The sequence below is a fragment of the Podarcis erhardii genome (assembly GCF_964252035.2).
Source record: "Podarcis erhardii genome assembly, chromosome: 16".
NCBI lineage: Eukaryota > Metazoa > Chordata > Lepidosauria > Squamata > Lacertidae > Podarcis > Podarcis erhardii.
The window spans coordinates 33,949,296-33,977,049 of record NC_138514.1 but is presented as its reverse complement, the minus strand read 5'-3'; the positions used below and the strand labels follow the sequence as shown (position 1 = coordinate 33,977,049).

The 27,754-nt window shown below is 43.8% G+C and overlaps 2 protein-coding genes across 6 annotated transcripts in view; both read right to left on the bottom strand.

Annotated features, from left to right (window-relative positions):
- The window catches only part of BCAS3 (BCAS3 microtubule associated cell migration factor), a 460,752-nt gene extending 439,064 nt beyond the window's left edge, over nucleotides 1-21,688 (bottom strand). For 2 of the 4 annotated variants that reach the window (XM_081844097.1, XM_081844099.1), the window contains exons 1-6: nucleotides 21,547-21,688; nucleotides 16,231-16,318; nucleotides 14,400-14,454; nucleotides 13,670-13,745; nucleotides 12,511-12,617; nucleotides 2,068-2,149 (exon numbers count right to left, since the gene is read on the bottom strand). In XM_081844097.1, the coding sequence (XP_081700223.1) occupies nucleotides 2,068-2,149; nucleotides 12,511-12,617; nucleotides 13,670-13,745; nucleotides 14,400-14,454; nucleotides 16,231-16,301 (391 nt within the window). In that variant the 5' untranslated portion in view covers nucleotides 16,302-16,318; nucleotides 21,547-21,688. The remainder of the gene's footprint in view (nucleotides 1-2,067; nucleotides 2,150-12,510; nucleotides 12,618-13,669; nucleotides 13,746-14,399; nucleotides 14,455-16,230; nucleotides 16,319-21,546) is intronic. The other 2 variants (XM_081844096.1, XM_081844098.1) reach the window with 2 other exon arrangements.
- Nucleotides 21,689-24,703: 3,015 nt separating this feature from the next.
- The window catches only part of PPM1D (protein phosphatase, Mg2+/Mn2+ dependent 1D), a 36,060-nt gene continuing 33,009 nt past the window's right edge, over nucleotides 24,704-27,754 (bottom strand). The window contains exons 6-7 of one of the 2 annotated variants that reach the window (XM_081844194.1): nucleotides 25,993-26,440; nucleotides 24,704-25,144 (exon numbers count right to left, since the gene is read on the bottom strand). In XM_081844194.1, the coding sequence (XP_081700320.1) occupies nucleotides 25,125-25,144; nucleotides 25,993-26,440 (468 nt within the window). In that variant the 3' untranslated portion in view covers nucleotides 24,704-25,124. Of the gene's footprint in view, nucleotides 25,145-25,725; nucleotides 26,441-27,754 lie in introns of those variants that run through there. The other variant, XM_081844193.1, reaches the window with a different exon arrangement.

Below are 27,754 nucleotides of genomic sequence, written 5' to 3'. Positions count from 1 at the left end.
TTTTTTTAAAAAAATAGCTCCCCAGTAAAATGGTGTTTCAGCCCTGCTGATGGCTATCACTCCTTTACAAAAATCTCTTTTATTCCTCTCCCAATCCTGGTTCATACATTGGCTATCCTGGGCCTCCTATTACAGGCTTTACTTTCATCTAATTCCAGATACGGGTCAATAATGCATCTGGTTGCTTTTAATCAAGCACTGGGCTCTCTAACTAAGCTATGTAAAAAGAAACCAAAATACAGTGGTACCTCGGGTTAGAGACGCTTCAGGTTACGGACTCCGCTAACCCAGAAACTTTTCTTCAGGATGAGAACAGAAATCGCACAGCAGTGGCAGCGGGAGGCCCCATTAGCTAAAGTGGTACCTCAGGTTAGGAACAGTTTCAGGTTAAGAACGGACATACAGAACAAATTAAGTTCTTAACCTGAGGTACCACTGTATGTTTCCATAAATAATCTAAATGATTATGAACTGATCTGAATTGTTCTCGTATATTATAGAAAAGAGTACAGCAGAATGTCAAACCTTATAAAGAAAGATGCCAGCACCACCAAGCGAAAACTGATTTGCCAGCTTTTCATTGTTACAATACAGGCTAGAAACTTGATTTTGAATCAAAGCAGAGGTTCTTGGGCTGCTGAGGTCAGTACTCAACAGCAGATTCACAATTTGTGGAGCACCTGGTATTGTCTAAGCCAGTGTTTCCCAACCTTTGGTCTCTAGTTGTTTTCAGACTACCATTCCCATCACCCCTGACCACTGGTCTTGCTAGCTAGGGATGATGGGAGTTGTAGTCCAAAAGGAACTGTAGACCAAAGGTTGGGAAACACTGGTCTAAGCAAATGAAAAATGGCAACTCTGTCCCGGATTCAGGTTGTTAGTTCACAGCTCCAGCCTGTCACTGAAGCACCTGCCTGATGGCCAAAGTAGATGCAACAGCCACTGCCATGTTTGTGTAATCACATGCTTGTTTTGCTGACATACAATCTGGTGCCCTCCAGATGCTGCTCAACTCCAACTCCCATCGTCCCTGGCCATTGATCACATATGCTAGGCTAGTTGGAGTCCAACAACCTTGGGAGGACTCTACATTAGCTACTGTTGAATTAGGCCAGTGGTTTTCAGCCAGTGTGCCATGGTACACTGGGGTGACGCGGGCAACAGTGGTCTCTGTCCCTCTTTCCTTTCCTCCCTCCTCTGATGCCCTCTCGCATCTTTGCCTCCCAAAGGCTTGCACAGATGTTTGTTGCAGCAGCCCTGGCTACAATGTCCGCAAGCAAATTGTGCCCCTGGAGCTGTCTATGGGGTACTGGCTGCCAGGAGCTGATCTGGCCTCAGAGTAAGCAAGCAAGCAGGTCAGGGAGCCCAGGCAGCCAGCCCTGTTGAGAATGGACAGACAAGTCCCCATGGGGCAGTGTGAGGAGGCACCTCTCTTTGGGGCTGGGGGAGGGGCAGCTCAGAGACCAGAGGGGGGAGGGGGGAGGAGAGAAGACTGAGGGAGGGTGTTCGAAAAAAGGTGAGAGGCTGCCAGCTCTGCAGGCAAGGGGTGACATAACTGGGCTCCTGAGCCCCACATGGGTGCTACAGAAAGAATTTAGTTGGTCAAGGGAGCCATGGACTCAAAAAGGTTGAAAACCTCTGAATTAGGCTTTGGATACTTGGCAGAACATGGTGTTAACAGGTTACATTGTTGGTTACCTTGGTGGGAGAGGGAAGGAGATCTGAGTTTAGCATCCAAATTTCACCCTTCCCGCTCCCTCCGTTCTCACCCCACAGTCAGTTGCCCAAAACCTTTTGCCCATCCCAGACACTAGAAACAAGCTAGACCAAGAGAAAAGCAGAGGAATGAATCACAGGGACTGAAAGCCAGGGAAGGTAGAGGGTTCAGCTCACCCTGCATCAAAAACCACAGGTGACACTCTTGCATGAATGGGTCAGGTGCATGGCAAAACAAAAAGGGATGCTCACATTCCATTGACAGAATGCGTGAACATTTGGACAACAAACAACTAGGATGATTAGAAGAGATCAAGGTGGGAGGGTTAATACACAGGATTTTGTACTTACTAATCTGTGGTGATGGTAGAACCCGAGCAGCTCGGACAGGGCCGTGTCGGATGGAGTAAAGTTCCTGAGCCTCGCCGCTGATCTGTGTAACAGAATAAATAAGCACAGACACCTTAGCAAAGGCTTTTGTTGTCCCTTGCTTAGCATTCTAAAGCAACTTCAGTGGTTTGTGTCAATAGTGTTTGCTTGTTTTTTAAAAAAAAGAAATTGCCAGAAAATTAAAATAATAGTTCTGATTCTCTTGTAATCGGGGGGGGGGGGTGTATTTATTTCTTCCATCATTTCCCCTGATGAAAAGCTCTTTCCACAACAACAGACACTGCAACAACTGCAAAATCTGAGAGCCCAGTACTGGCTTATATGGGGCTATAGGTTTGTTTTTGTTCTTGTTTTATGATGTATTTTGTGTTATATTTTATGCTGTGAACCACCCTGACATCTACAGATGATAAATTTAATAAATAATAACAATCAGCCATTATTTTTGGCTTGCATTAAAAACTACTAGATTACGATGGCTACATGTTTGCTCTGCGATTAGAGGCATTATGGCATGTGTATAGTCAAGTTATTATACTCAAGTAGACTCACTGAAATTAACGGGTGTAAGTTGGGCATGTCCACTGATTTCAATGGGTCTGAATATGATTAACACTGGATACACACTGGATACAACTCAGCTCCTCTGAATACCAGCAAGTGAAGGTCATCAGCAAGAGAACTTCCTGCCTGTGCTCATGTGCTGCTGAAGGAGCTTCCCATAAGCATCTGATGCACAACGGTAGGAAACAGAATGGTGGACTAGACAGGCCTTTGGCTTGATCGTGTAGGACTCTCCTTATGAGAAAGCTGGAGTCTCTTTCCCAGGCTCCATCTGCACTATATATTTAAAGCGGGTGGTGCTGTGGTCTAAAGCACTGAACCTCTTCGGCTTGCCGATCAGAAAGTTGGCGGTTCAAATCCCTGCAATGGGGTGAGCTGCCATTGCTCTGTCCTAGCTCCTGCCAACCTAGCAGTTTGAAAGCACGCCAGTGCAAGTAGATAAATAGGTACCGCTGCAGCGGGAAGGTAAACAGCGTTTTTGTGCAGTCTGGTTTCTGTCACGGTGTTACATTGTGCCAGAAGCGGTTTAGTCATGCTGGCCACATGACCCAGAAAGCTGTCTGTGGACAAACACCGGCTACCTCGACCTGAAAGTGAGATGAGGGCCGCAACCCCATAGTCGCCTTTGACTGGACTTAACCATCCAGGGGTCCTTTATCTTTACCTTTACCTTATATTTAAAGCAGATGTATTCCCCTCACAAAGCTCCAGTTCCAGCACCCTTGACAAACTACAGTTCCCAGGATTCTTTGGGATGTTTAAAGTGCTATGATACTGTTTTACATATATAGTGCCATTGTCTGGAGAATGTAAGGAGCAGCAGGAGCCTCTCCCGCTGCTCAGATGAGGCCAAGGCTGTTTTGTTTTTCCTTCTCTAAACCGCAGGATAAAGGAGCGTTCCAAAAAAAAAAGGAACTGCCAAGGGCGCTCACACCTAATAAGCAGATCTGAGGACCCCTGCTTTAATTAATTTGGTCATTAATGGAATCATAGAAGAGATCAGTTCAGGGTTAGTCGAGGAATAATTCTTCCAGACTTCCTGTAAGCGGCTCATCAGAACTGTTTGGTAATGGATCCGATACGGAATGTCAAACATTCTGGGAAAACGGCAAACATTACGAAGCAATGTGCCAAATCGAAAAGAACTTAAAACAGATGTAATGAAGCTAAACCTCTTAAAGCCAACAACATGCTGACATAGAGAGAACCCCAGAATAAATTTGGCAAAGCAAGCAGCATACAGTGTCAGGAACCAGGTGGAAGCTGAATGAAAGGGGTTACAAATCCAGAAATACTAAGCTGCAAGTCCATACAAACTTCTAAAAATGTTTCTAAAAACTCATGGAGGTTACAACGATCAAGGGCTACTAGCCATGACAGCAATGTCTACCTTCACTGTCAGAGGAAGTACAAGAAGGTCTCTTCTCATGTTCTTAATAATTACATATGCACCAACCTTAAGCAGAGCTAATCTTAACCCAGGTTCCTTCTTGATGACAGTTTTCAGAGCAAACAACTCATATGCAAAGCTGGGAATTCTCTGCCCTGGCTTCTGACACTTGAGGTGTATATTTTAAAGACCTACTTTACTTTTGTAGTTGTAAGTCGTTTTAAACTGTTTCTAATATTATGTTTTAATGTTGCAACCTGCCACCAACCTAAGGAGCTCCAGACAATCATGAAGGAAGGAGGAAAAAACAAAATGACTACTGGATCCCCAGTTCCCAAACTTGCCAACTCTTCAGAGACTCCCAGATGGAGTTTGTAAAGAAACGTAATTAGAAGAACAGACGAGGGGAGGGGGGGCACTTTAAATTGTTCAAAAAGCACCTGTGGCAAAACAGAAACCTGCTCATCATGGCTACCATTTTGGACACATTCCACCTAAGTGGCGAATCCCCGGTGGAAACTCCTTTATAAGCATCTACACGCAGAAACACTCCTTTGCCTCTCAAAAAGCCAAGGACATTCTGAGACAGGTTTTAAGAATGAGATATGAGGGCTTAAAAGCAGCCTCAGGTGTTCCTTGCCACAGAAGGGCAAGCTGACAGCCATCACTGCAGGCAGGGGACTTGCCAGCTCCGGCTACATGAGGAACAAAGTCATTGGTCCATTGACTTTAAAAACACAAGAGGCCTGCATCTGAGGCGCAAGGAGCCCGTTTGTCAAACCTAAGTGCAGCATCACACCCACCCCATCTGCGAGAGAGAGAGAAAGACAGAGGGAGCTGAAGTTGTGCCTTCTGTCCCTTTCCCAGTTGCAGCCGGTATTTTAAGCAGGAGGAAAAGAAGACGATGAAGAAAAAAAGAAACACTTCATTTGAATCAATGTCTTAATTCCTGATGACAGGCTTTGTTGTCTGGAAGCATACCAGTTTGAATCCATAACAAACACAAAACGGGATATTATTCCCCTTACTGTGTGAACAAATATTTTCCGACCGTAGAAAATAACTTACATATGGGGAGGGAGGGAAGAGAAAGAGAAATATAAATAAATAAAAGATGAAGAAGAAAGGCGTGACAACCCAGAAGAGAAATCAAAACTGGGAATTCAAGCACTGGTACAGAAACAGACAAAACACGATTTTGCTTGTACCGAGGAAAATGTTGGTTTCTGAATCCTCCAGGATAATGTCAAGTATGCTCTAAAATATTAAAGTACGCTTCTCCCCTACCCCCAAAGCAGAACTGTTAGAACTATAGTTTACCCCACACAGAGCTACACTTCCCAGCGCCCTTAGGAAACTACAGTTCCAAATATTCAGCTTCTCCTGCCTCAGGTTGATGCTATAGGGGCCCATTTCAACATTACAGCTTCAGCACAGAGGATGTCAAGATGGGTTTCCTTTGGGATATGCCCCACTCAGCAGTCAGAATGTTTTAGCATTCTTGGGGCTTCCTATCACAGTCGCCGTATCCAACCTCCCGTCTCCAGCGGCAGCAATTCCTAAAAGCAATCATTCATTCATTTGCCTGCATTATTGACAGGGAGCCTTCTAGGGAGAGCCATCGCAAGGCAATGGGCAATGCAAACGTAAAGTCAATAGGATGAAAAGTTACAAACGTCAATAGGATTTAAAAGACCCCAAAAAAGAAGAAAGAAAGAAAACCAAACGCAAAATACAGAAAGAAGCCAGCAGCAGATTGACCAAAGTCCTGTAAAATCAGATGGCTTGACAATAAAAACCCTTGGGTTGGCCCAAAACATTTTGCTGTGCAGTGAAAGGACAAACGTTACATCAACAGCAGTGATGACAAGGCATCCTCCCCTCCACCAGAGGGCAGTATGCTAGCTTGGGAGGTGCAAGACACACACAGCTCTGTCTATTCCATGCCCCTCAGTACCTGCCTCATGCTGCCTAACAGTAGGGCCAGTCCTGCTTGCCCAACAAAGGGGTGGCTGGGTAAAGGGCAGGAAAGATGCTATAATTTTTTTCAGTCAAAGAGCCATCCTCATTATTTCGGCAGGCAGGGTTTTAAAGGCGCCACCAAAAATTGTCGGAGCCTCTGTGATGTCTTCAAAATGTTGGCAACCCTAATAATCCGAGTTGACAAGCGGCCATTGTTTCTGTCCTTTTTTGCGCAACGGATGAAGTTCTGAGCCAGCTCCACATTTTAATATTCTTTGATTTCACTAATGCAAGACAACGGCAAGGCGTTTGTTGTCTTAAAACTGAAGACTTTCTCCAGACATGTTGAAAAGAATGAAGCCTTTGGCTAAGCATGTGAACAGCACAGCTTCAATGACCTGGTGCAGATGCAACACTGAGCCTGAGGGACTCTTGAACTCCTCCTACCTGGCGTGCCTAAGAGTGAATCTCCTGCACCCCCCGCAAAAAAAAGACACAACACCACTGACGTTAACCACTAACGACATGCTCTGTCTTCCTGATTCAAATCTGCCCCCAGTTCAAACTCTACCCTCTCTGCACAGTAATCATATTAACCTACCTTACAGGGTTGTGGTAAGAACTGCCAAAATAATGTACATAAAGTACAGGGAATCTGTGGCCCTCCGGATGCCAATGGACTACAACTCCCATAATCCCTGACTACTGGCTTTGCTGGCTGCTGGGAGTCCAGTGACATCTGGAGAGCCACAGGTTCCCCTTACCCAATGTGCATTTAGAAATCTGAACTCTCAGAGGAGCTCTAGAAAAGGTACGGAGAACTGCACAGTCCTCGTTTATTTCACCGCTCTCTCCCTGGGAAGAGCAAAGCAGCAGCAACAAAGGGCACCATGCGAGGGTGCAAGCACCATGTGCACATTTTGCACTATGCTTTGGTTTACTAATGCAAGGCAACAGTAGGGTATTTGTTCCCTTAAAAACAGAGACTTTTGTGCGGAGTTGGGGGTGGTAGTGGTTAGCTTTAACCACAGCTAACATTGGTGTCAGCGGATTCCTTAACCCCAGTTAAGTTGGAGATGGAGCAAAGTGAGTCCTGATGTTACACATGGACTGGCTCAATATACACAGACTTGGAGTGTGTGTGTGTGTGTGTGTGTGTGTGTGTGTGTTGCGTTGCTTAATATTTACACAAGTATAGGATCCCAACAACTTTTATAGAAAACGTTTTACCATGTTTCTCTGGTGATCTTAACACTGCTAGGATGACATCTGGCTGTCTGCAGCTGAGAGATCTGCCATCTTGCAAGGCTTTTGGAGGACCAGAAACTCAAAGACTGCAGCCTTTAAGACATAATATACCTGTATGCTCCTGTGCCTTGATTTCAGCTGAATCCATTCAACAGGTTTCCACTTTTCCCCACAAGAATAAAATCAAATAATAATGCCCACTTTTACCCCCAAATTGCCATGTACTTGGCACTGGACAGGGCAGTTCTGGGTTGCAAAGGACATAATAAATGCCTTCTGCCAGATTCAGGACCCTCAACACAACTTCTACATTCACTGATGCCTGAGCACACACACAAAGGCCACTGTTGAAGCCCATATTACAATACATTATATTGAGGAAGACATGGGGAACTTGTGGCCCTTAGATGTTTTGAACTACAACTCCCATCATCCTTGACCACTGTCCATGCTAGCTGATGGGACTGATGGGAACTGGAGTCCAACAACATCTGGAGAGGTGCAGGTACCCCATCCCTGAATTAGGTTATTGTATTACTATTATGGCTAGCCCAGCCTTATTTGTTTTTTAACATTGTTTGTTTTTTAATGTATCTTTTCTGTTTCATGATTTGTTTGGTAACAGTGCAATACAGTGGTACCTCGGGTTACATACGCTTCAGGTCACAGACACTTCAAGTTACAGACTAACCCAGAAATAGTACCTTGGGTTAAGAACTTTGCTTCAGGATGAGAACAGAAATTGTGCTCCGGCAGCGCGGTGGCAGCTGGAGGCCCCATTAGCTAAAGTGATGCTTCATGGTTAAGAACAGTTTCAGGTTAAGAACGGACCTCCGGAACAAATTAAGTACTTAACCTGTGGTACCACTGTACTTCCATAAGAGACAGTCACTTTGAACAGAAGCCCATTTGAAGAAGAAACCAGTTCCAAACGTTTTGCAGCTGGTGCTGCTGCAATGGCAGGATGGCGAGAGAAACACCACCAAAAGTTCTACTCAGAGTCGACCCACTGAAATAAATGAACTGAAGTTAGTCATGCCCATTACTCCCAACTGGATTACTCTGAGTAGGATTGGGACTGGATAAAAACTTGAACAACAGTGCGATCCCACATTTCACAATTCATAAGCCATACCCTGCACCACTTGGAATGATTTCATCCCATTTCCCTTCTTCAAAAATGCACCATTTTCTTTCTTTTTTATTTAAAGATGACTTTAAACTTCCCCACCCACCTTTCCCCCTGCGGGTGGGGAGGGGGAAATGAAGGGAAAGTTGTTGAAATAAACAGCTTCCTCCCCCCCCCCCTTTTGTGCATCATAGATTAACACACCACACTTCAAAAAATAAAATAAATCTCCCGGGCTGTTTGCCGTTCCCAACCGTTCCCAGAGCCCTTTGAAGCAAATCTAAATGGGATATTCCATTTGCAAGTAACACTTTGGTAGTCAAAAGATCTTACTCTGAGGGGGATTTAATGCAAAACCACTCAGACTGGAGAGAGACACACCATCAGAAAGGAGGGCCAAGAAGTGTTTCCAAGCCCATGTAACACCATTATGGAGGGTGTCGGCTTAGGAACTGTCATAAACACTTCATAATCACTCAGACACAAACCGGGTTGCCTGGAGCACATTAGTTTATTAAGTGCTGAATAGGTGTCCAGCAGAACAGAGAACTAAAGCACAACGCTATAGATAAAAGGGGGAAGTTTGCACGCACTATTAAGAGGCTTGGGGCATTGGGGGGCTTTTGGGGTGAGTGGGAGGGTTTCTAAATATAGAAATCTAAAAGGGAAGCACCTCTGTACAGTTACCAAGAACAGATAATAAGACAAAACTCCTCATCTATAGATACCTAAAGTGTATTTTATCACAGGAAGGGGGCATGGATTACTTTGGTGGCTTTTAAATACTAATCAGGGGAACCCCAAGGCTTATTATCTGTAGGATAGTGATGCTGTCAGGATGGGCTTTGGGACAGAGGTCTGAGGTCCCTAACAACAGAATGAGCGAGAGGGCTGGCAAATAACAGCAAGGCTTTTTAAAGTAAGTGAAATAATGTGCACGACCAGCTAAAGCTGGGCCCCCCAATAAGGCCATTTAAGTCCAGAGTCCAAAACTGCCTAACTGTACCACCAATCACAATAGACTGGCATTCCTGAAATGGCTTCTACACCACTATTGACCTTCCTCCACAAAACACAGCTGCAGGATTATGTCCGACTCTCAAATCATGAGGCTTGATAGTGAAGATCAGAGAGGCTGGGCCATGTAAATCAATGGAAGGGGGGAAACCTGTGGTGCTCCAGCTGTTGTTGGACTCCCAGTTCCCATGGCATGGCCAATGGTCAGGGATGATGTGAGTCCAACATCTGGAGTAACTTTGAAGTAAATTGACCCTAAATCCTAAAACACACTCTGTTGCGTGCAAGGGGTTTCCAAACGGACATGGGAAAGGTTGTTCTGAAGGTCGAACCTTTGCAGCCCATCAACTGGAAGAAACAGCTCCTGAACTAGGGACGGCTCGGAATTTATCAGGAGCTCCTCCAAGGGAAGACTGAGCACACATTGAACAAATGGTCCTGAAAAAGACAACTTGCCTGCCAGCTTCTCCTGCCAACACATAGCCATAAGGGAGCACATGGTGTATTCTGAGGCACACTCAGTGTGCACAGGGCAACTATCTGGCCTGGGTCTAGTAGGAACACAGAAACCCCAGCAATGTGCAGAGGTTCTTTAGCTGGCAGTGTGAAAAGGATTTTATTGCTGCACTGTAAGGATGGGGAAGAAATCTGATTCAGTTTGCATTCAATGGTTAATCTACTTAAATTTCCACTTCCTGAAACTGAAATGTAGTCAACCTTTGAAGTTCTAACTTCTCTGAGTTTTGCAGTGCAGCTCTCCAGCTAAATAACATGCAGAAAAATGCATACACCAGGGGGAAGTGTGCAGAAAAATGCATATATGAGTTAAAAACAATACACTTTCTGTTGTGGGGGGAGTGGATCTTGCAAAAACAAAAACAACCATACATATAAGAAGAGATTGGCACTAAAATACTGAGTGTTTTCATGAGGACGTAAAAAAAAAACCCAGCAGATTGGTTTGCAAATGTGCAGAGCTTAATTTAAGACTACAAAAATAAGAAAACAAGAGAAATAGAAATTGTCAGATTCTGCCACCCTCCTGCAAAAGAAGCTTCTCCTCAAGTGCCAGCACATGACACAGAATCTGTTTAACATCATCTCTGCCTTCCCCCGTCTCTGTTGCAAACCATCTTCCAAAGTTTGCTGCCACCAAAGCTGCTGATGCAGCTCTCCTGTTCTTAGCTCGGTATCATAGCGACACCTAATGCTCATTCCCCAAAACATCACTCTTTGTGACAGCACAGCACTCAAAGGATATAAAGACACACTCGTTCTCGTTTGACACACCTGACAAAATATTATGAAAAGCAGTAACCGATTGAAGAACATTAAAATAAAAAAATAAAAAACCTGCTGGGTTAATCCAGAGGCTTATATTTTTCTTTTTCCTTTTACAAGTTTTTATTGATTTTTATACAAATGCAAATGCAAGAACCATTAAACACTTACCCAGCAGTACATATAACAGTGTTTGTTCTATGAACTGAATTTAGCCATTAGCTTACTCATTCAATGTTCACACATATTACTTAACATAACCTCTCCACTGAGAAGATTGAATGGTTGGTGTAACAAGGTCTTGATTGTGGTCATTAACTTACGCTAAGTCACAAAACGAACAACCAAACCCTAGACCAACCCCAACCTCTCCCACCACCAAAGGAACACAAGCAAATAGCAAAGAGAACCTGCGCAAGCAATGCTGACACAAAACCCCACACGTACATTAAGCAAAATAGAAACATCACCACCCAACCCCATCCCCACTCACTATTTCCCTCTCCACCTCTTTCCCCCTTTTCTTCCTGATGTAACACTAATGTCTCAACAAATGAAACTGATCTGTAGAAAATGTAACTTGAAAAAGAGACATTGCACATACCTTTGTAAACCAAGAATACTTAAAAAAAAAATACTTTAAAAAAAACTTATGCTAAGGAAAGGGGTCCGTGTTTCTTGGGAGGTATCTCTTTTTATTATGCCTTTAATCCCTCTCCTATGTCTGGTGGCGCTGTGGGTTAAACCACAGAGCCTAGGACTTGCTGATCAGAAGGTTCGAATCCCCATGACGGGGTGAGCTCCCATTGTTCGATCCCTGTTCCTGCCAACCTAGCAGTTCGAAAGCACGTCAAAGTGCAAGTAGATAAATAGGTACCACTCCAGCGGGAAGGTAAACGGCATTTCCGTGCACTGCTCTGGTTCTCCAGAAGTGGCTTAGTCATGCTGGCCACATGACCCGGAAGCTGTACTGGCTCCCTCGGCCAGTAAAGCAAGATGAGCGCCGCAACCCCAGAGTCGTCCGCGACTGGACCTAATGGTCAGGGGTCCCTTTACCTTTACCCTTATGTCCGGTGAGATTCTCAGAAATTGCTGAAAATCCAAGGTATAGCCAAGATATGTTCAGGGGTATTTCAGACTGGTTGTTCCATTGTTGAGCTATTGCTAATTTTGCTGCATTAAGAAAGAGGTCTACTAAGTTATGTGTGGTGCAAGCTGGACCCCAAGTCTATGTCTAAAGATGGCAGGACTAAGGCAGGATTTGTTGAAAGAGGTTGGCTTATAATTGCGGATTTAATGGAGAATACTTCATTCCAAAAGTTTTTAACATTCAGAGAACCTCCTTTGGTGCTTTTGCTTGGCTGGAATGTGTTTCAGCTATGAACATGCCTCTTTGATTGCCTAGACAGTGAGGTGTGTATGTGTGTATAGAAATCCCATGGCTCAGGTGCAAAGCCTGTATCTTCTAGGAGCTGTGTGTTCAGTTTTGTGGACCCAAATACTTTTTTATTATTATTACAGCAGGAATTTTACCTCATTCCTGATTTTATCATTTTACCTTGAATTTTATTTTCATTGTAGTAAGTTTCTCGTACACCACTTAGAGCCATCTGTGAATAAGCAGGGTATAGTTTGTCAATGTAAAGAAAGAAGAATGTAGACTAGAGTTAAGGACGTAAGAAGAGCCCTGCCAAATCAGGCCAATGGATCATCTAGTCCAGCATCCTGTTCTCACAGTGGCCAACCAGGTGCCTATGCAGAACCTGCAAGCAATCAGGGCATGAGTACAACAGCATATCAATGAGGTACTTACAGGTATGCTCCATATCTGTATCCCATCACTGTAGCCAATCATGAGCAGCAAAGGAGGCTCATTGCCAGTGCTGTGCATCTCGTGCAATTCTACATTCCTTGAGGTATCTAAAAGGTCCAGAAGAAAAACCAGAAGCCACAGTAGTGTAACATCAAAGAAGGTGACTCTTACACACACAACCGGTTTAAACATTCTGAGCAGCTAACAACAGAGGAGCTTGGCAAATGCTGACATTTACCCAGAATTCTGGTAGGACAGATGCTTTGCATGCACAAGGTCACAGGTTCAATCCCTGGTTGTGCTGGAAAAGGCTCCCACCCTGTCTAAAAACCCTGGAGAGCTACTGCCAGGGAGTGTAGACCAGGGACAGCTGAAGCGGTGCCCTCCATTTGTTGCTGTACTACAGCTTCCGAACCATGGGCAGCATGAACCATGATGGTTGAAGACACATTGGGATTTTGACAAGCGAGTCCAGTAGAGTTATTCTCTCAAGATGTCAACATCTGAGGAGGGAATTACCTTCCAGACAATACACCAACCTTATTTATAAGTAAGTAAATAAAGAAATGTAATACAGAAGTCTGTTGCAATGCTCCTTTACCAAAATTTAAGTATTAACCTTGTGGAAAACTTGTATATATATTAAAAAATAGCAAATGAAAGTTAATTTTTCCTCCACCAACTTCCCCAAACCAGAAGGCTCCACTGTGCCCATTGCAAAACTTGGGGTCCTTTTTATTGTGCATTTACGATGGTATCAGGACAGTTATACATGATCCCACTTTCAATGATGTTTGCATTTGCAAAAGGTTTGGCCTTAGTGCTATGTTGAATACAACTGATTGCTGTTAAACATCAGCAAAAATGTAAAAACTGGGTTGTGTAAGTGATACTAATCTGAAAGCGCCAGGTCTTAGCAAACCACTGGAAGTATAGAATTGGGGCCTGCTCCTAGTGGATGCCTGCTAAACACCATATGGGGGAAAAGCCACAGATGCTGAACAAGCAGGCAGTGGGACATATATAAAAGAAGGTAGGCCATGATATATCCAAGTGCCCAAGCTGTTTAGAACTGTAAATGGTCAAAGCCAACACCTTGAATGACTGGCAACCCAAGAACAAATATAGAAAACAGGATAGTGGATGGGGAGAGACGTACCATTCAAGTCAGAATTTTCAAATCTGACCCATACAATTTTCTCTTTTTCTTCTGTAGGAGTTGTACCACTGTAGGCCTATAAGGAAAAGGGGGAGGGGGAGAGAAAATTGTCAAAATATTATTATTGCCTACCCATGGTGATAACGCACAAAACAAGCTATAACAATCTACTAATCCAACCTGTGGGGCTTGCAGCAAAATGTTGCAGTGTATCCTCCTAAAGAAACAGACAGCTATTTCCTTCAGGCAGGGCAGGCCATTCCACATGCCATTTTACTTTCCCAACAGACTGTCATTATAATAGAAGTACTAAGTGTGCTTAGTCCTCTTTGTTCTGTGAGGGTTTCATGGGGAAAAGGGGCTGCCCATTTAGACTGATTTCAATTTTAGATGTATTTCTGAAATAGTGGGAGTTCAACTCAAGGAGGACAATATCTTCTCCTTGTCTTGCAGTGGCCCCGTGTTGCCTAAAATCCTATCAACACTCACCATGTTAAGTTTGATATTAAGAGGAGTTTTCAAAATACAACACAATCAAGCCATTAGTCATGGGTCTACTGTGCCCAGAATTTAATTGACTAAACTGTTGGAACATGACAGCCTTAATAGCTGTATTCTGCATGTTTAACTGCAATCTGTTTTAAGTAACCTACTGTGCTCTACTGTTAAAGGAGAAAAGTAAGGGGGGGGGGGAATATACCAGTCAGCATTACAAAATACCTGTACTTACCTGTGGTACAACATCTTGCAGAAAGGTAACAACACTTTCCATATACGACTGTTCTCTGTATACCCAGAAAAAAAGACAAGAAAAATGAAAATCCAAGAATACTTCATTTTACTTATGACATTTTATGCCACCTTTGAAGGACTCAAAGTGCTCCCCTGTTTCTTTTTTTTATAATAATTTTTATTAAATTTCTATTTAACAAACCAATCATATCATATTAATTCCAAATTATACCAATACAAAAGTGCTCCCTTGTTTCATCTTCACAACAACCCTGCAAGGTAGGAGAGGCTGAGGGATAGTGTGGCTGTAAGATAGGGAGCGAGCCTTTTCTAGGGGAGGCTAAGATTTGAGCTATACTCAAAATTGCCACATGGGAGGAGAGACGTGCAAGATTATTGTTGTGTTTAACCTTAACTCTAAAAGTCAACAAAGTAGTTAAGGAAGCAAACATGAAAACTCAAATAAAATGTTTTGATATGGACTAAAATATGAAAGCCATACAAAACTACCTAGCTGCAGATCTCAATATTATCTATCTACTCAAACAATAAAATATATTCATGACAGCAAGTTAATAAGAAATTAGATAAAAGAACCCACTGTGTTTCAACCTAGCAGATCTTCCTTAGCATCATTATGATCAATGCATTTCTACAGCATAATCAGCCAAAACTTTTAGGGAGCAATATGGCGAGGGGGGCAAGTATGGTCACTGTAATAAATATACAATTTCAGCAGTGGCAGGACCTGAGCACGGCTTCGGCTGGGGAGGGCAGGATATATTTATTATTATTATTATTTATTTTATTATGTTGAAAAGTATTGCAAAACCTGCTGAACGTGAACATACTAAGTATTTTTGTCCAGGTTATTTTTTTATTCACATATTATTTATGTATCACATCAGCCAAAATAAAACAGTTCCTAAACAACTCACAGGAAAGAAAGGTGGGGAAAGCAACATTTTATTATCTAATTTAGATGGTCCCTGTTTTGTTTTGATTTATTATATTTCTATGCCACTTTTCATTTAAATGAATCCCAAAGCGTCTTACAAACAATAAATAACAGTAACATGATATAACATAATAGAACATGTTTTCTTCTGAAGCGTCTGTAACCCGAGGTACCACTGTAGATTGATTTTGTAGTCATCCCAGAATAGAAAGAACCAACTTGGATGGCTCTAAAAGAAGATTAGACATATTTTTGGAGGAGAAGGATATCAATGGCTACTAGCCATTTCTGGAGCAATATGCCTCTGAAAACTAGTTGCTGGGAGCCACAGATAGGGAGAATGGCTGTTGTGCTCAGGTCCTGTTTACGGGCTTCCCATAGGGGCATCTTGTTTGCCACTGTGAGAAAAGGGTGCTGGAACAGGTGGGCCTTTGGCCTGATCCACCTGCAGCGCTCTTCTTCGGCTCTTAAAAAGGAATATCTGTTCTCAGGTAGATGGGATTACTCTAGGTTGGAGCAGGGCACCTTTGGCTCTCCAGATGTTGCTGCTTCCTAATTGCAGCAGGTTGGGACTAAACAACCCCTTGAAGTTACTTCCAACTCTACAATTCTATGAACTACAACTCCCATCAGCCCCAGCAAGCCTGACTAATGGCCAGGGATCATGGGAGTTGTAGTTCAACAAAACATCTGGAGGGCCCCAGGTTCTTGCCCCCTGCATTAAGCGGTAAGGCATATCAGAAAGGTGCTCAACACCTTTCAATAGCCTCTGCAGTGGAGATGCACTCCTTTAAGCTTCATCTTCCATTTGTAACTCCAGATGCACCACACAAAATTCCTCAGTGTTCAAAGCAGTGCTTCAGACACTTACGTGACAGCCTGTGGACGAACCACCGCTCCTCCAGTACATCGGCTTGGGCGACGGGGAGACTCAGCAGCCATTGCTGATCTGTAGATTCCTGCATGCAGAAGAGGTTTGATTTTTTAAAAGTTATTTTTACAGAACGTCTCACAAGTTTTCTGCCATTGAGAGAACCAGTCTTTCACACTTATCACCAGTGATATTTAAGCAAGCAGCTGCTGCGTCACAAGATGTCAATGGCAGTATCATCCTGCAGCAGACCAGAAGAGGAAGGTTATGATGAAAATATGATGCAACCCAGATCCATACTTGGTAGCACAGGCATAGATACTTTATGGCCTTGGTACAACTTTGCTAATTCTTAAACTTGACCAGAAAAAGAGGGAACAACCTCAGGATCTAAACAAAGCACAATTCTTTATTGCAGTTCTAAGCGTTTGTGAGTTAAGAACCCCCTTTTCAGGAGCTGTGGAAAGAAACAATGGCAACATGAGTATCACAGGTCTTTAAAATGTAATGTATCGTATATTACATACATGCTAGAGAAAATTTCCCCAGTCTAAAAATCTTTAAAGCACATGGTTAAAAGTGCACCTATTCAAAAAAAGGTCTGGAAAATATTCTTTTCTTTTGTGATTCTTTTAAAAATCTGATATGGGTGTAAGTGTTCAGGACAGATATAGTTTTCGTCTGTGCCTGAAATATTTTGGGGCCATATAAACTTGCTATAGTATGAAACTTACATTATATTATATAATGCTGCCATTATTTCCATTTGTAGCTCCTGAAAAAGGAGTCCTTAACTCCGAAATGTGCAGCTACAATAATTTTTCTTCACTGAGCGCCTGAGCTTGCTCCCTCTTTATGTGCCCTGTACTTTTGAGGTGCTCTTCCTCTCTACTGACTGCATTTTAATTTTTAAACTGTCCAGCTCACTATGCACATGGAGTATGCACTTGCACGAACATGCACACACAGAAGTTCACACCTTTTATAAAGTATATTTGACCTGTAAGTAGCCCCCATGTCTAGTTCAGGTGTGGACTACTGAAATATACTCTACACAGGGCTACCCTTGAAGACGACTAAGACACCTCAGCTAGTAAAGAATGTCGCAGAGAGACATCTGTAAAGGGTCCTGAGATGGATTCATAAGCATTCCTTAAGGAACTGGTGTGGCTGCCTGCACAGGGCCCAGTTTATGGTACTGAGATTGCTGTATAAATTCTGAACCACTCAAGACCCAAATACTTGAAGAAATACCTCTCCCAATATGTGCTGGTCCATGCCTTAAGATCAGCAGGGGAGGTTCTGCTTGTGATTGTGATTATGGGTGAGGAGTTGGCAGTGTGTGTATCTGCAGTGACACCTTGCCTGTTGAACTCTCTCCCTTTGAAGGGGAGAATGATTGAGAACAACTGCACTACTCTAAAGCAGCTAAGCCAGAAGAGAGAGTGAATCTGGTGAAGCACAGAGACATGTAGGCAGCAACAGGCAGGCAAATTTAAAGAGGAAAACGTTATGATATCAGCGCAGTAAACTGGAAACCACAGGAGAGGTTTCCCACAGACATCTGCTTGGCCACTGTGAGAACAGGATGTTAGACTAAATGGGCCTTTGGCTTGATCCAGCAGGCTTGTGTTCTGTCCTTAACTGCCCTGGGATAACAACTGATATGCGGTTGTTTAGAAGCTGAGTAAATGAGTAAGAAAAGGAGGGGGGTGCTTCTGTTTTAAATCAAATAACTAAAGGGAGCACAACATCACCAGCTAACACTCAGAGAGCCAGTGTGGTGAAGTGGTTAGCGTGTCATACCAGGCCAGCTCGGCTATGAAGTTCATTGAGGAATCTTTTGCCATTTGCTGTCTATTAGCCCAGCCTAGCTCACCGGCTTGCTGTGATGGTGAAATGGGAGAGGGAGGAGACACCATTGGAGGAAGGGTGGGATAAAAGCAGACAAAATACTTCCAGTGTGCAATGAATGATATCTGCCATAGTCAAGAGCCACTCTTTTTCAAAACTTTGTTTTTTGTGGGTGGGATTTTCCTTTTGGAACACCCTTCCCATCTCGACAAATCGGGTTCTGAGATATTTATCGCTTGCTGGTATGTGACCAGACAACAGAAAAACAGACTTTGAAACCGACTTTCCGACTGGAAGAGAACTGCTGGTGCAGAGAAGATCAGTACCTGATCCTGAGTAGATGATCCTGAATTATGAACACTTGCTATGCCCCATTTATTTATTTATTTATTTATTTATTTATTTATTTATTTATTTATTGCCATGCATGTAAAGCTGAATGTGCACAAGTTAATGAGTATAAGTTGCATTAAAGATAGCCAGTTAGCATACATCCCAAATACTGTAGCTTTCTCCAAAGAAAATCTACAGTACTGAAAAAACAGTACTGACTTGCTCTCCTGTCACCTTCCTTGCCTGCCTTGAAGATAGATGCCCCCTAAGGGGAGCAACATGACAGTTCCCTCCACTCCCCAAGGCTAGGCTTGGTTCAATTTTAAACGTCTTACTATGAATATTTTAGTCATTTAAAGCAGAATCAAGAGTGTGTTCAAAACAAACCTGCTCCCCTCACTCAGGCATATACAATGCACTGGCCAGCAGGGGGCTACGGCACACACTAATGACCCAAAAATCCAGGGTTGGCAGAACTCTGTTACCACTGCTTAGGAACAAAAGCACAAAACCTGATGGTAGTTGCTACCTTCTGCTAGGACACAAAGCAATTGGTATATCCCACTCCAACCCACTTCTCCATCTGTTTGAACACTCAAAGAATAGCAAGGGATTGAAGTGGTGAGCTGTCAAAGGTTTGTTCTACATGGAGTGCAAAAGCATTCATGTTAGGGAAAAGGCCACAGTTCAGCGGTAGAGCATCTTCTGTGCCTACATAAAATCCAAGGTTCAATCCCTGGCATCTCGAAGCAGGACAAGGAAAACTATCTGCATGAAACCCTGGAAAGCAGTTGCCAGTCAATGTAGACTATACTGAGCTAGATGGACCAATAGTCTGACTCAGGAGAAGGCAGATGCCAATGTTCCTATAGTCTCACCACTCACTTTCAGCTGAATTATGACTCTAGTCTCCATCTCTCCAGCTAAAGTTTTCCCTCCTCTCCTACTGCCATATGTTTCCACCCCCATCTCAAGCATTTTCCATCCTCTCATACAAGCATACCTACATATACACACATACGTACATATAATACACATAGAGGATGTACTAGCCTTAACATAAACTGTTCTTGCCTTTTACCAGGCTTTCTGTGGTTTTTAATTGCTCTGTAGTTTCATTCTTGTGGGCCTTGTCCTACATTGCTTTTTATGTTGAAGATGGAAAGCTGCCTGAATATTTATTACAAAGGTAGGGGTTAAAAGCTAAAAAACAAGAAACAATGAGTGTGTTTGATCCCATTTACACATTATATGTACTTGCATGTATGCCAAATACAAAAATAAATGTCATACCTGCTAACCTGTTTCACACAAACATGTGATTACACATACACCTCTGCCCCAACTGCAGAAAGGCTTGCTCAGTGCCTTTGTTAAATATATTTAGGCACCAGACAAAAACATTCCTCTTCTTCCAGGTCTTTGTTTAATTAAACAATCTGTGGCCTTTTAAACTTTGATAGGGTCACTGTCTGTTGCTCTTGTTCTTTTGGTCTGTATTTTTTTGTTTTTATATTGTAAACCTCTCTGTGATTCTCAGATGAAGGGCAGTACAGAAATATAAAAAACAAACAAGCAAATCTGCAGCTCTTTACTGAATGAGATTCCAGTTAACCCCATATTCTTCCCCAACTGCCATATTATATTTCTTCTTCCTTATGTCTCAACTATTGCATATATATCACACCACACACATAAAACTTTATGCATGTAAACAATTCATGTGAGATATACACTGGCATATGCATGATATGTGTGTGTAGGTGTAGCAAAGCCTATGATGGCTCATAGGACAAACTCAAAAATCCACATTAGCATACCGTCCAACATTTCTCTGATGAAAATAGGGATGTGCCATTCAATAATGGTAATTTTACTATTTATACTCCACACATCTTATTGGGTTGCCCCAGCACTCTAGGCAGCTTCCAACACATATCAAAACATAATAAAATATTAAACATTTAAGAAAACTTCCCTATACAGGATTGCCTTCAGATGGCTCGGGGGTTGGATAATTCCATACCCTCCAACATTTCTCCAATGAAAATAGGAACATCCTAAGGAAAAGCGGGACATTCCAGGATCAAATAAGAAACTGGGGTGGCTTCTCTAAATCAGGGATGTCCCTGGAATATAGGGGGGCTTGGAGGGTCTGCATTAGGGCAGCACATTTAGTAGGCAGACTGAAATGTCACAAAATAAAGTGTGCACAAGTTTTCAAGTTCTCCAGAACCCCACCAGCCAAGATGGTAAATAAAGCAGGGAGTGGGAGGAGAGAAAAAATTGGCCAATGTTGCTGCAAAGGAGTCTGGATTTAGTCTGTCTTACTGTGTGTGTTTGGTTTTTTCTGTGTGTGTGTGTGTGCATCTCACACACAATCACATTTGCTTTTATGCGAACCTCTTTGACAATGCCTGTGTTTGTAGAAAATGCAGTCCATATCTAAATCAGCTATGACTATGTATCCACCCAGGTGTGTAATAATAATAATAAGAAGAAGATGATGAACAATTACTCCACCATTTATGAATTGCTTCCTATGAAGTGCCTCAAAGCGATTTCGCAATACCAGGCTGTGCCCAAAGCTAGTCAGAGCCAGAGACAAAATTGGAAGGAATAGAAATGCCTGCTTCAGGTCCATAACTCCCAATGGCTCTACTCTTGAGTAGAACTCCGTCCTGGACTTGAAGCTGCCTTTGATATATGCAGTCGCTTGCATCCAGCAGGTGCCAAATTCCTATAACACTCCCTCCCACCAAATGCCCTCCTTCCACCCCTTTCCCCTTCCTCACTTACCTGCTTCTCCCTCCTCCTCCATTTGCCCCCCATATCCCCCTTCCTCACCCCCCCCACAGATGCCAACCATGTCCTCCCCTCCCCAAGGCATGTCATTGCCTCCCTCACTCCCCTCGGCCCTCGTATGTATGCAGTTACCTCAGACATTTCTCCCCCTCCCTACACATTCCCCCCTCCCACTTCCTCCCCCCTCAATAAGGAGCTGCCTCCCCAATAATGCCCCCCTCACCGCTGCCCCTCCCCCCACCCCTTGGCACTCCTGTCAGCGTCAGCCCTCCCCCCCCCTCAGCCGCCCCTCCCCCCGCTCCAACTAGCCCCGCCCGCTCCTACCTACTGCTGCCGCCGCCGATGCGTCCCGCTTCCTCCCCTCACTGACAGTGTTTGGGACCCTCTCGCCGGCCACCACACCGACAGCCAATGGCCTGCCAGAGAAGGCGGGACTTGTTCGGCCAGCTCCTCCAATGGCTCCGGGGGACCCGGGGAGCGACGTCACGGGCACTGCGGCTGGTTGCACTTCCAGAGCTCTGCCCCGCTGCCCAGAGGCTCCTTCTTCCCGTTCGTCTCTAGCAAAGATAGGCTGAGAGAACTTAGCCTCCCCTCCCAAAAAAAAGTGGTGAGAGCTGGCGCGGCGGGAGAGACTCTTTGGGCACGCCCACCTGGAGAAGGTGGGGGGGAGGCTTTGTTTACATCCGGGGATCAGATAGAGGGCGGGCGCTTCAGCTGCAGGCGAAGATAGGTCGCGGCCGGTCCGAAGCTGAGTCAGCGCGACCAATGGGATTCGAGGGCGTCAGAACGGGTTTAGCCACGCCCGCTGCTGGTGACTCGTTCGCTTGTTTACCTCTTTCTACTTGGCGAGGTGAGGAAGGAGGCGTGGAGGAAAGAGACCGGAACGAGTGACGACAGCGCGCGGCTGGCGGCGCGACGTAACAAGTAAGAAGCCGGCAGGAACCATAGAGAGGGAAGGATATAGAGCGGCAAAATGATCTCTAGGTGATTTCCGGTCTTAACAAAATTGAATTGTGTGTGTACAGTATGTAATTTATTTATATATACTTGCGAAATAATTGCGTGAGTCTCTGTGTTAAAGGGTGTATTTTTTGATGCTTCGAGCTGTGTCCCAAGCAGGGGTTTGCGCCATTGAGATGCCAAGGGATAGAGCGGCCTTTGTAGTGGGGCGATTCAACAGGTGCAGCGCAGTCTCCCTCGCCTTGGAAACGTGGCTGTGTTGGAAGAGGGAATTTCAGCAGACTAGCCCTCTTTAGCCACCCCGCATCATGCCAGCCTTCTAGGGCCATTGTCCAATAGGTTGAGGAAGCACCTTTTAAATACTGTACTTAAAAACACACGTGTACCATTATGTGTTAACTATTTGGGGGCATAGTGGTTAAGAGTGTTGGCCCAGGTCCTGGGAACCAGAGTTCGAATCCTCACTCGGTCACAAAGCTCAGTGGGTGACCTTGGGCCAGTCATGGTTTTTAAGTCGAACCTATGGGACACGGGTGGTGCTGTGGGTTAAACGGCAGAGCCTTGGACTTGCTGATCAGAAGGTCGGTGGTTCGAATCCCCATGACGGGGTGAGCTCCCGTTGCTCGGTCCCAGCTCCTGTCAACCTAGCAGTTCGAAAGGACATCAAAGTGCAAGTAGATAAATAGGTACCGCTCCGGTGGGAAGGTAAACGGCGTTTCCGTGCGCTGCTCTGGTTCGCCAGAAGTGGCTTAGTCATGCTGGCCACATGACCCGGAAGCTGTCTGCGGACAAACGCCAGCTCCCTCGGCCTATAGAGCCAGATGAGCGCCGCAACCCCAGTCGGCCACGACTGGACCTAACGGTCAGGGGTCCCTTTACCCCCACAGGGTTTGTTGTAAGTAAAATGGGTAGGCAGTGGAAACCATGTATGCTGCCACCTTGAGCTCCTTGGAGGAAAGGTAGGGTAAGAATGGAAATAAAGTGAGCAGATGGGACAGGTAGCTCCCCCACCCCAGTAACTGAGCATACCTGGGCAATGTGAACTTTGTAACCATCTCATCCCAATCTGTCAACCTGGCACCCTCCAGGTGTTTCGTGGACAACAGCTCTCATCAGCCCTAGCCAGCATGCACAGCAGTTACAGATCAGTGGCTGTCTGGCTAAACCAGGAGAGGATAGCCAATGGGTCTCAAGCCCTCAGTGAGTTAGGGACTTCCCCTCCTTGCGAATTGAGCAGACAAGACCAATAGTGGGCCCAACGGTCAATAATGAGGCTTCTGCACATGTTGTAGAGGGAAGTGAGGGGCAGATGGGGCTCGTCAACCTTGGAAGATAGCCCTTATAGCAGAAGGAAAACTCTGATCCTAAATTTCTGCTGCGTTGTGGGACCTCTTCGAGAGAAGCGAAGGCTTAGGAGTAAACCCTACACAAATCCAGAGTGGAGTCCCTAAGATGGTTGGATGGCTCCTTGTACACCTTTCGGCAACTCCTGCATCCAAGCATGTGCTAAACATATTGCTCTGCTTTCCTTTGGACCACATCTGTGAGGCTGGGCCGCCCAGGACCTCCTCCACACACACTGCCCATGTTTGCACCCCAGGGAGGTTACTTCGGTGCTCCTAACTCAGGCTTGAATTCAGCCTTGGAGGCGCACTCCATGGTCTCTTGAGACAGATGCCAATAACATGCTAAAAGTGATAATTCAGGAAGGGGCTGGAAAGTAGGGATGGAAAACTACTGTGAATTTGTACAAAAATATTTGCAAACTGCTCTGTCTGGGTCTGAGAAAAGGGAGCTCTTTCTTCAGAGTGTGCAGCTGACTTGTGAAATGCACAAATGGAGAAACAGCCTTCAAAAAGCTAAAACTGCCATGTTGCAAAAGTGACTTGGGTTGCTTATATGAGCGGAAGCCAGAAATACGTGCTTGTTCCCAAATGGTGTTTGGGTGTATCCAGATTCCTGCAGGGTTGGGGTGCAAGGAAGCCTCCTGTTTCCTGCTTTTTGTTATCAGGTGCTGCTGGCCTGGGACCTTTTGGGAAGGAGCGTTGGTTATAAATGTAATAAACATGCATTATGGAAAGTCTTAGGGGATTATACAAAAGAGGTATGACCCAATCACAGCAACCTTCTCCCCACTTGTGATTCCAATCAATTGCTAAAAAGAGGCACAGTACTTCCAACCATGGAAGTAGAATATAGTCTTAGGGTTAGATAGCCCCATAAATTTGTCTAATCTGCTTTTACAGGCCTTGCTACATCTTTTGGGAGCAAACACCATAGTTTACTATGATGCACCTTTCCTTCCTGTGAAGCATAGATTGAATGTTCATCTGAGGTCTTATGGCTCAGCAGTTCAGGAGCTGCTCCAGATTAGAGTTTTAACACAAGCAGATTTCTGCAGCTCTCTGTGGCATTTCAGTGTGCAGCAACATGACATGGAACTGTGTGTGACCTTGTGTCGTGTCAACCATGTTCTTTTCATTTTTAATAAAGCAAAAGGAAGAAACAGAAAGCCACCCTGCCAGGTTTTTTGCTAACTTTATTTCATTATAAGTATACATGGCTCAACGTATGCAAAGAAAACTAGAAAACTATCCCAATAACTTAAGAACCTATGGTGGAAATGTCACCATCAAGAGCACCATCCATTGTTGGAACAGTAAAATATCTCATGCTTGTAAAAAGGAATGTGTTGTATATCCAAATGTGTTGCTAAAAGGGGGGAAAAAATCAAAAAACACCGCTCAAGAATTAGGAGTCAATAACTGATGGAGGGAAACTACGTTTCGTTCCTGTTTTTGAGCTAAAATTTTGGCCCTTTATCTTACAAAAAAATTATAATGAAAATACAACTAAGATAAAGTACTGCATAGTATTTTAATCAAAATACAGAAACCAGCATTGCTGTGTGACGAAGACTCAGCATCTCCTCTGCGTACGTTTCATTTCTGAATAGAGAAATCTAAAAGTTAATAAAGAAAGAAAATAGACCTAGTATTATATTCTCTAATAGGGTACACTTCAGGCAGAACGTATTAAGTACTACGAAAATACATATTTTCCATTCTTTTTAATAATTTACTTTCATTAAAAAGTTGTGAGGTCATCACAAGAAGTTTATACAAATTCATTATTTTGTACTAAATTAACCCCACCCCCCAAAAAAATTCATCATCCAAAATCAAGGTGTTGTGTTTTTGTGGGTTTTGCTAAGCCCTGTTGTAACAATTATGCAAAAGAAAGTTAGGTGGGGAGACTACATTTTGGTATGAAGGAATATAAATTTACACACATTTTTACAGCAAACTCCTTATAACCCTAAGAACGTCTACAAAATTCACAGTTATATTACAAGCAAGTACAAGTTTGAGATAAAGCTGTTCGAATACCAACCCGCCCCAAAAAAGGTTTTCTGCATTAAAAAAAATAAAAAACCAAATGAGAAAAAGATAAAATAAAAATATGCAGTTTCAACTTATTTGTACCGAAACTTCATAACTTTGAACTGGACCGCAAGGTATAATAATAATAATAATAATAATAATAATAATAATAATAATATCAACAATAATAGGGTTTTTTTATTTGTACCCCACCCATCTGACTGGGTTGCCTCAGTCACCCTGGGAGGCTTACAACATATATGAAAGCATAATAAATCATTACACATTAAAAAGCTTCCCTATGCAGGTAAACTGCATTAATGACTGAAACCCTTTCAGCAAACACAAAGTGCTTTCCTGGGCTGGTGGAACAATGGGTTCCCCAGCTTCTTCTGTCTTCGAAGGCTACGGCGCATGGCCAGCTTACTGGTGGTTTTGTGTTGGGTCGTCGTGGAGGACAAGATTTCAGGCTGGACACTGACATTCCTAGTCATCCCCCTCCTGGGCTTCTTTAGCAAAGGCCCCGAATTGGATTCTTCCAATGTCCTTTTGCAGCTCATGGTCGCTGCTTTGGTTGGCTCACTTGGAGGTACCTTGAAGGCTTTTGGATCCATGCCTGCGTTCCCAGAGTTGGAGGGAGAGAGGGTCCCTGGCAGGCTCCGTCCTTCCGAGTCGCGCATCCTCAACCCAAACAGTCGGCCGCACTTCTCCTCCTGTGGCACCGCATCCTTGTTTGATACCACCGCTAACGTTGAGGCGCTGCCTTTGGCGGCCTCCCCAGGCGGCTCTGAAGGTTTACTCAATGCCATGTTGCGCGTCAACGAAGGGATGGTCTCGGGGGAGCTGAGCCGTGGCCACAAGTCATCTTCTAAAACCTGGTGGGATTCAAGAGAGTAAAATTATGTAGTTGCGAATCCAAAGACTCAGATATTTCCCAGAATCTGTTCAGACAAATCCCAGAGAAGTTTGTGGTGGTCAGAGAATCTGAGAGGCGGAGAGCTTTAAATGCCTCTTGAAAAATATGTATGTTTACCCAAGGTTTTGCTGGACTATTGACTCTTAAAATAAACTTTACACATACAGATAGAAGACTTTTTACTAGTATTAAGAAGTGGGAATTTCTCTTTTTCATGCACTGTTCAGTTTTACTTAGGACAGGCTTTTTAAAAGGAATTGTTAGTGGACACTAAACAACATTCTTCTTTCAGGTGTTGGCCCTCCAGATGTTGCTGAAATACAACTCCCATCATCCCTGGCTGAAACTTTTATTTAATAAGCACCTGAGCCTGCTCCCTTGTTTCTCATCCTGTTTTTCTCTGAGGTGTTCTTTCCCTCATTCTCCTGCCATCTCTGAAGACAAGTCTCAGGTTCAATAAAATAAACTTCAAGCTTGGAAAATTCAGCTTTTCAAGCTCTGGAACCCCAGCTCAACACCTTGCCATTATCCCAGTGAGAAGCAGCAAGGTTAAATGTAAGCGGAAGGTAAAATACAGACCTCCCAGGTACTGAATGCTCAAGTATAGTCTAATGTCGTAGTTCCAAACATGGGGCACACGCCTTACAGGGGAGCAATTCAGGAATGAGTTATTAACAGTGAATGGCCTTTTAGGCCATGAATAGGAGTTCACTTTTTGAATAAGAATTTTATGTCATGGGGGCGCATCAGGATTTTAGAGATGGTGCATGGCCAAAAAAAGGTTGGGAACCACTGGTCTAACATAACCAGCTGAAGCAGGGCAGCTGCTCAGAGGTGGACAGGTGGTTTGAACGGGCCTGCTAACATCATAGACCAGAATCTTCCTGGACATCAGGTGACCACCCAAATCAGCCATCCACACAAACCTGCTGGGAGAAATTGTCTAGGGATTTGGAGTCCGCTCTCATTGATATCCAGCCTTCTTTAGAAAAAGGGTTTGTGTAAAGGTTAACAACATAGGGCTGAACCATAGTTTTGTTCCAAGCCATTGTGGTAGACTTAAATGGCTGAAATGCCTTGCCCCTTGTGCTTTTATAAATCAGTCTGGCTGCCATCTGCCTAATTAGAATTTTTGTTCATTGAATTTTTGTTAATATCTTTCAAGTTATCAATGGCCAATTATATACAAGGAGGTAATTTGCAGTTCAAATTATTCTATTTTTCCCCAACAAGCTGAATTCTAAAATTTTACATTGAAATATATTTAAAACAG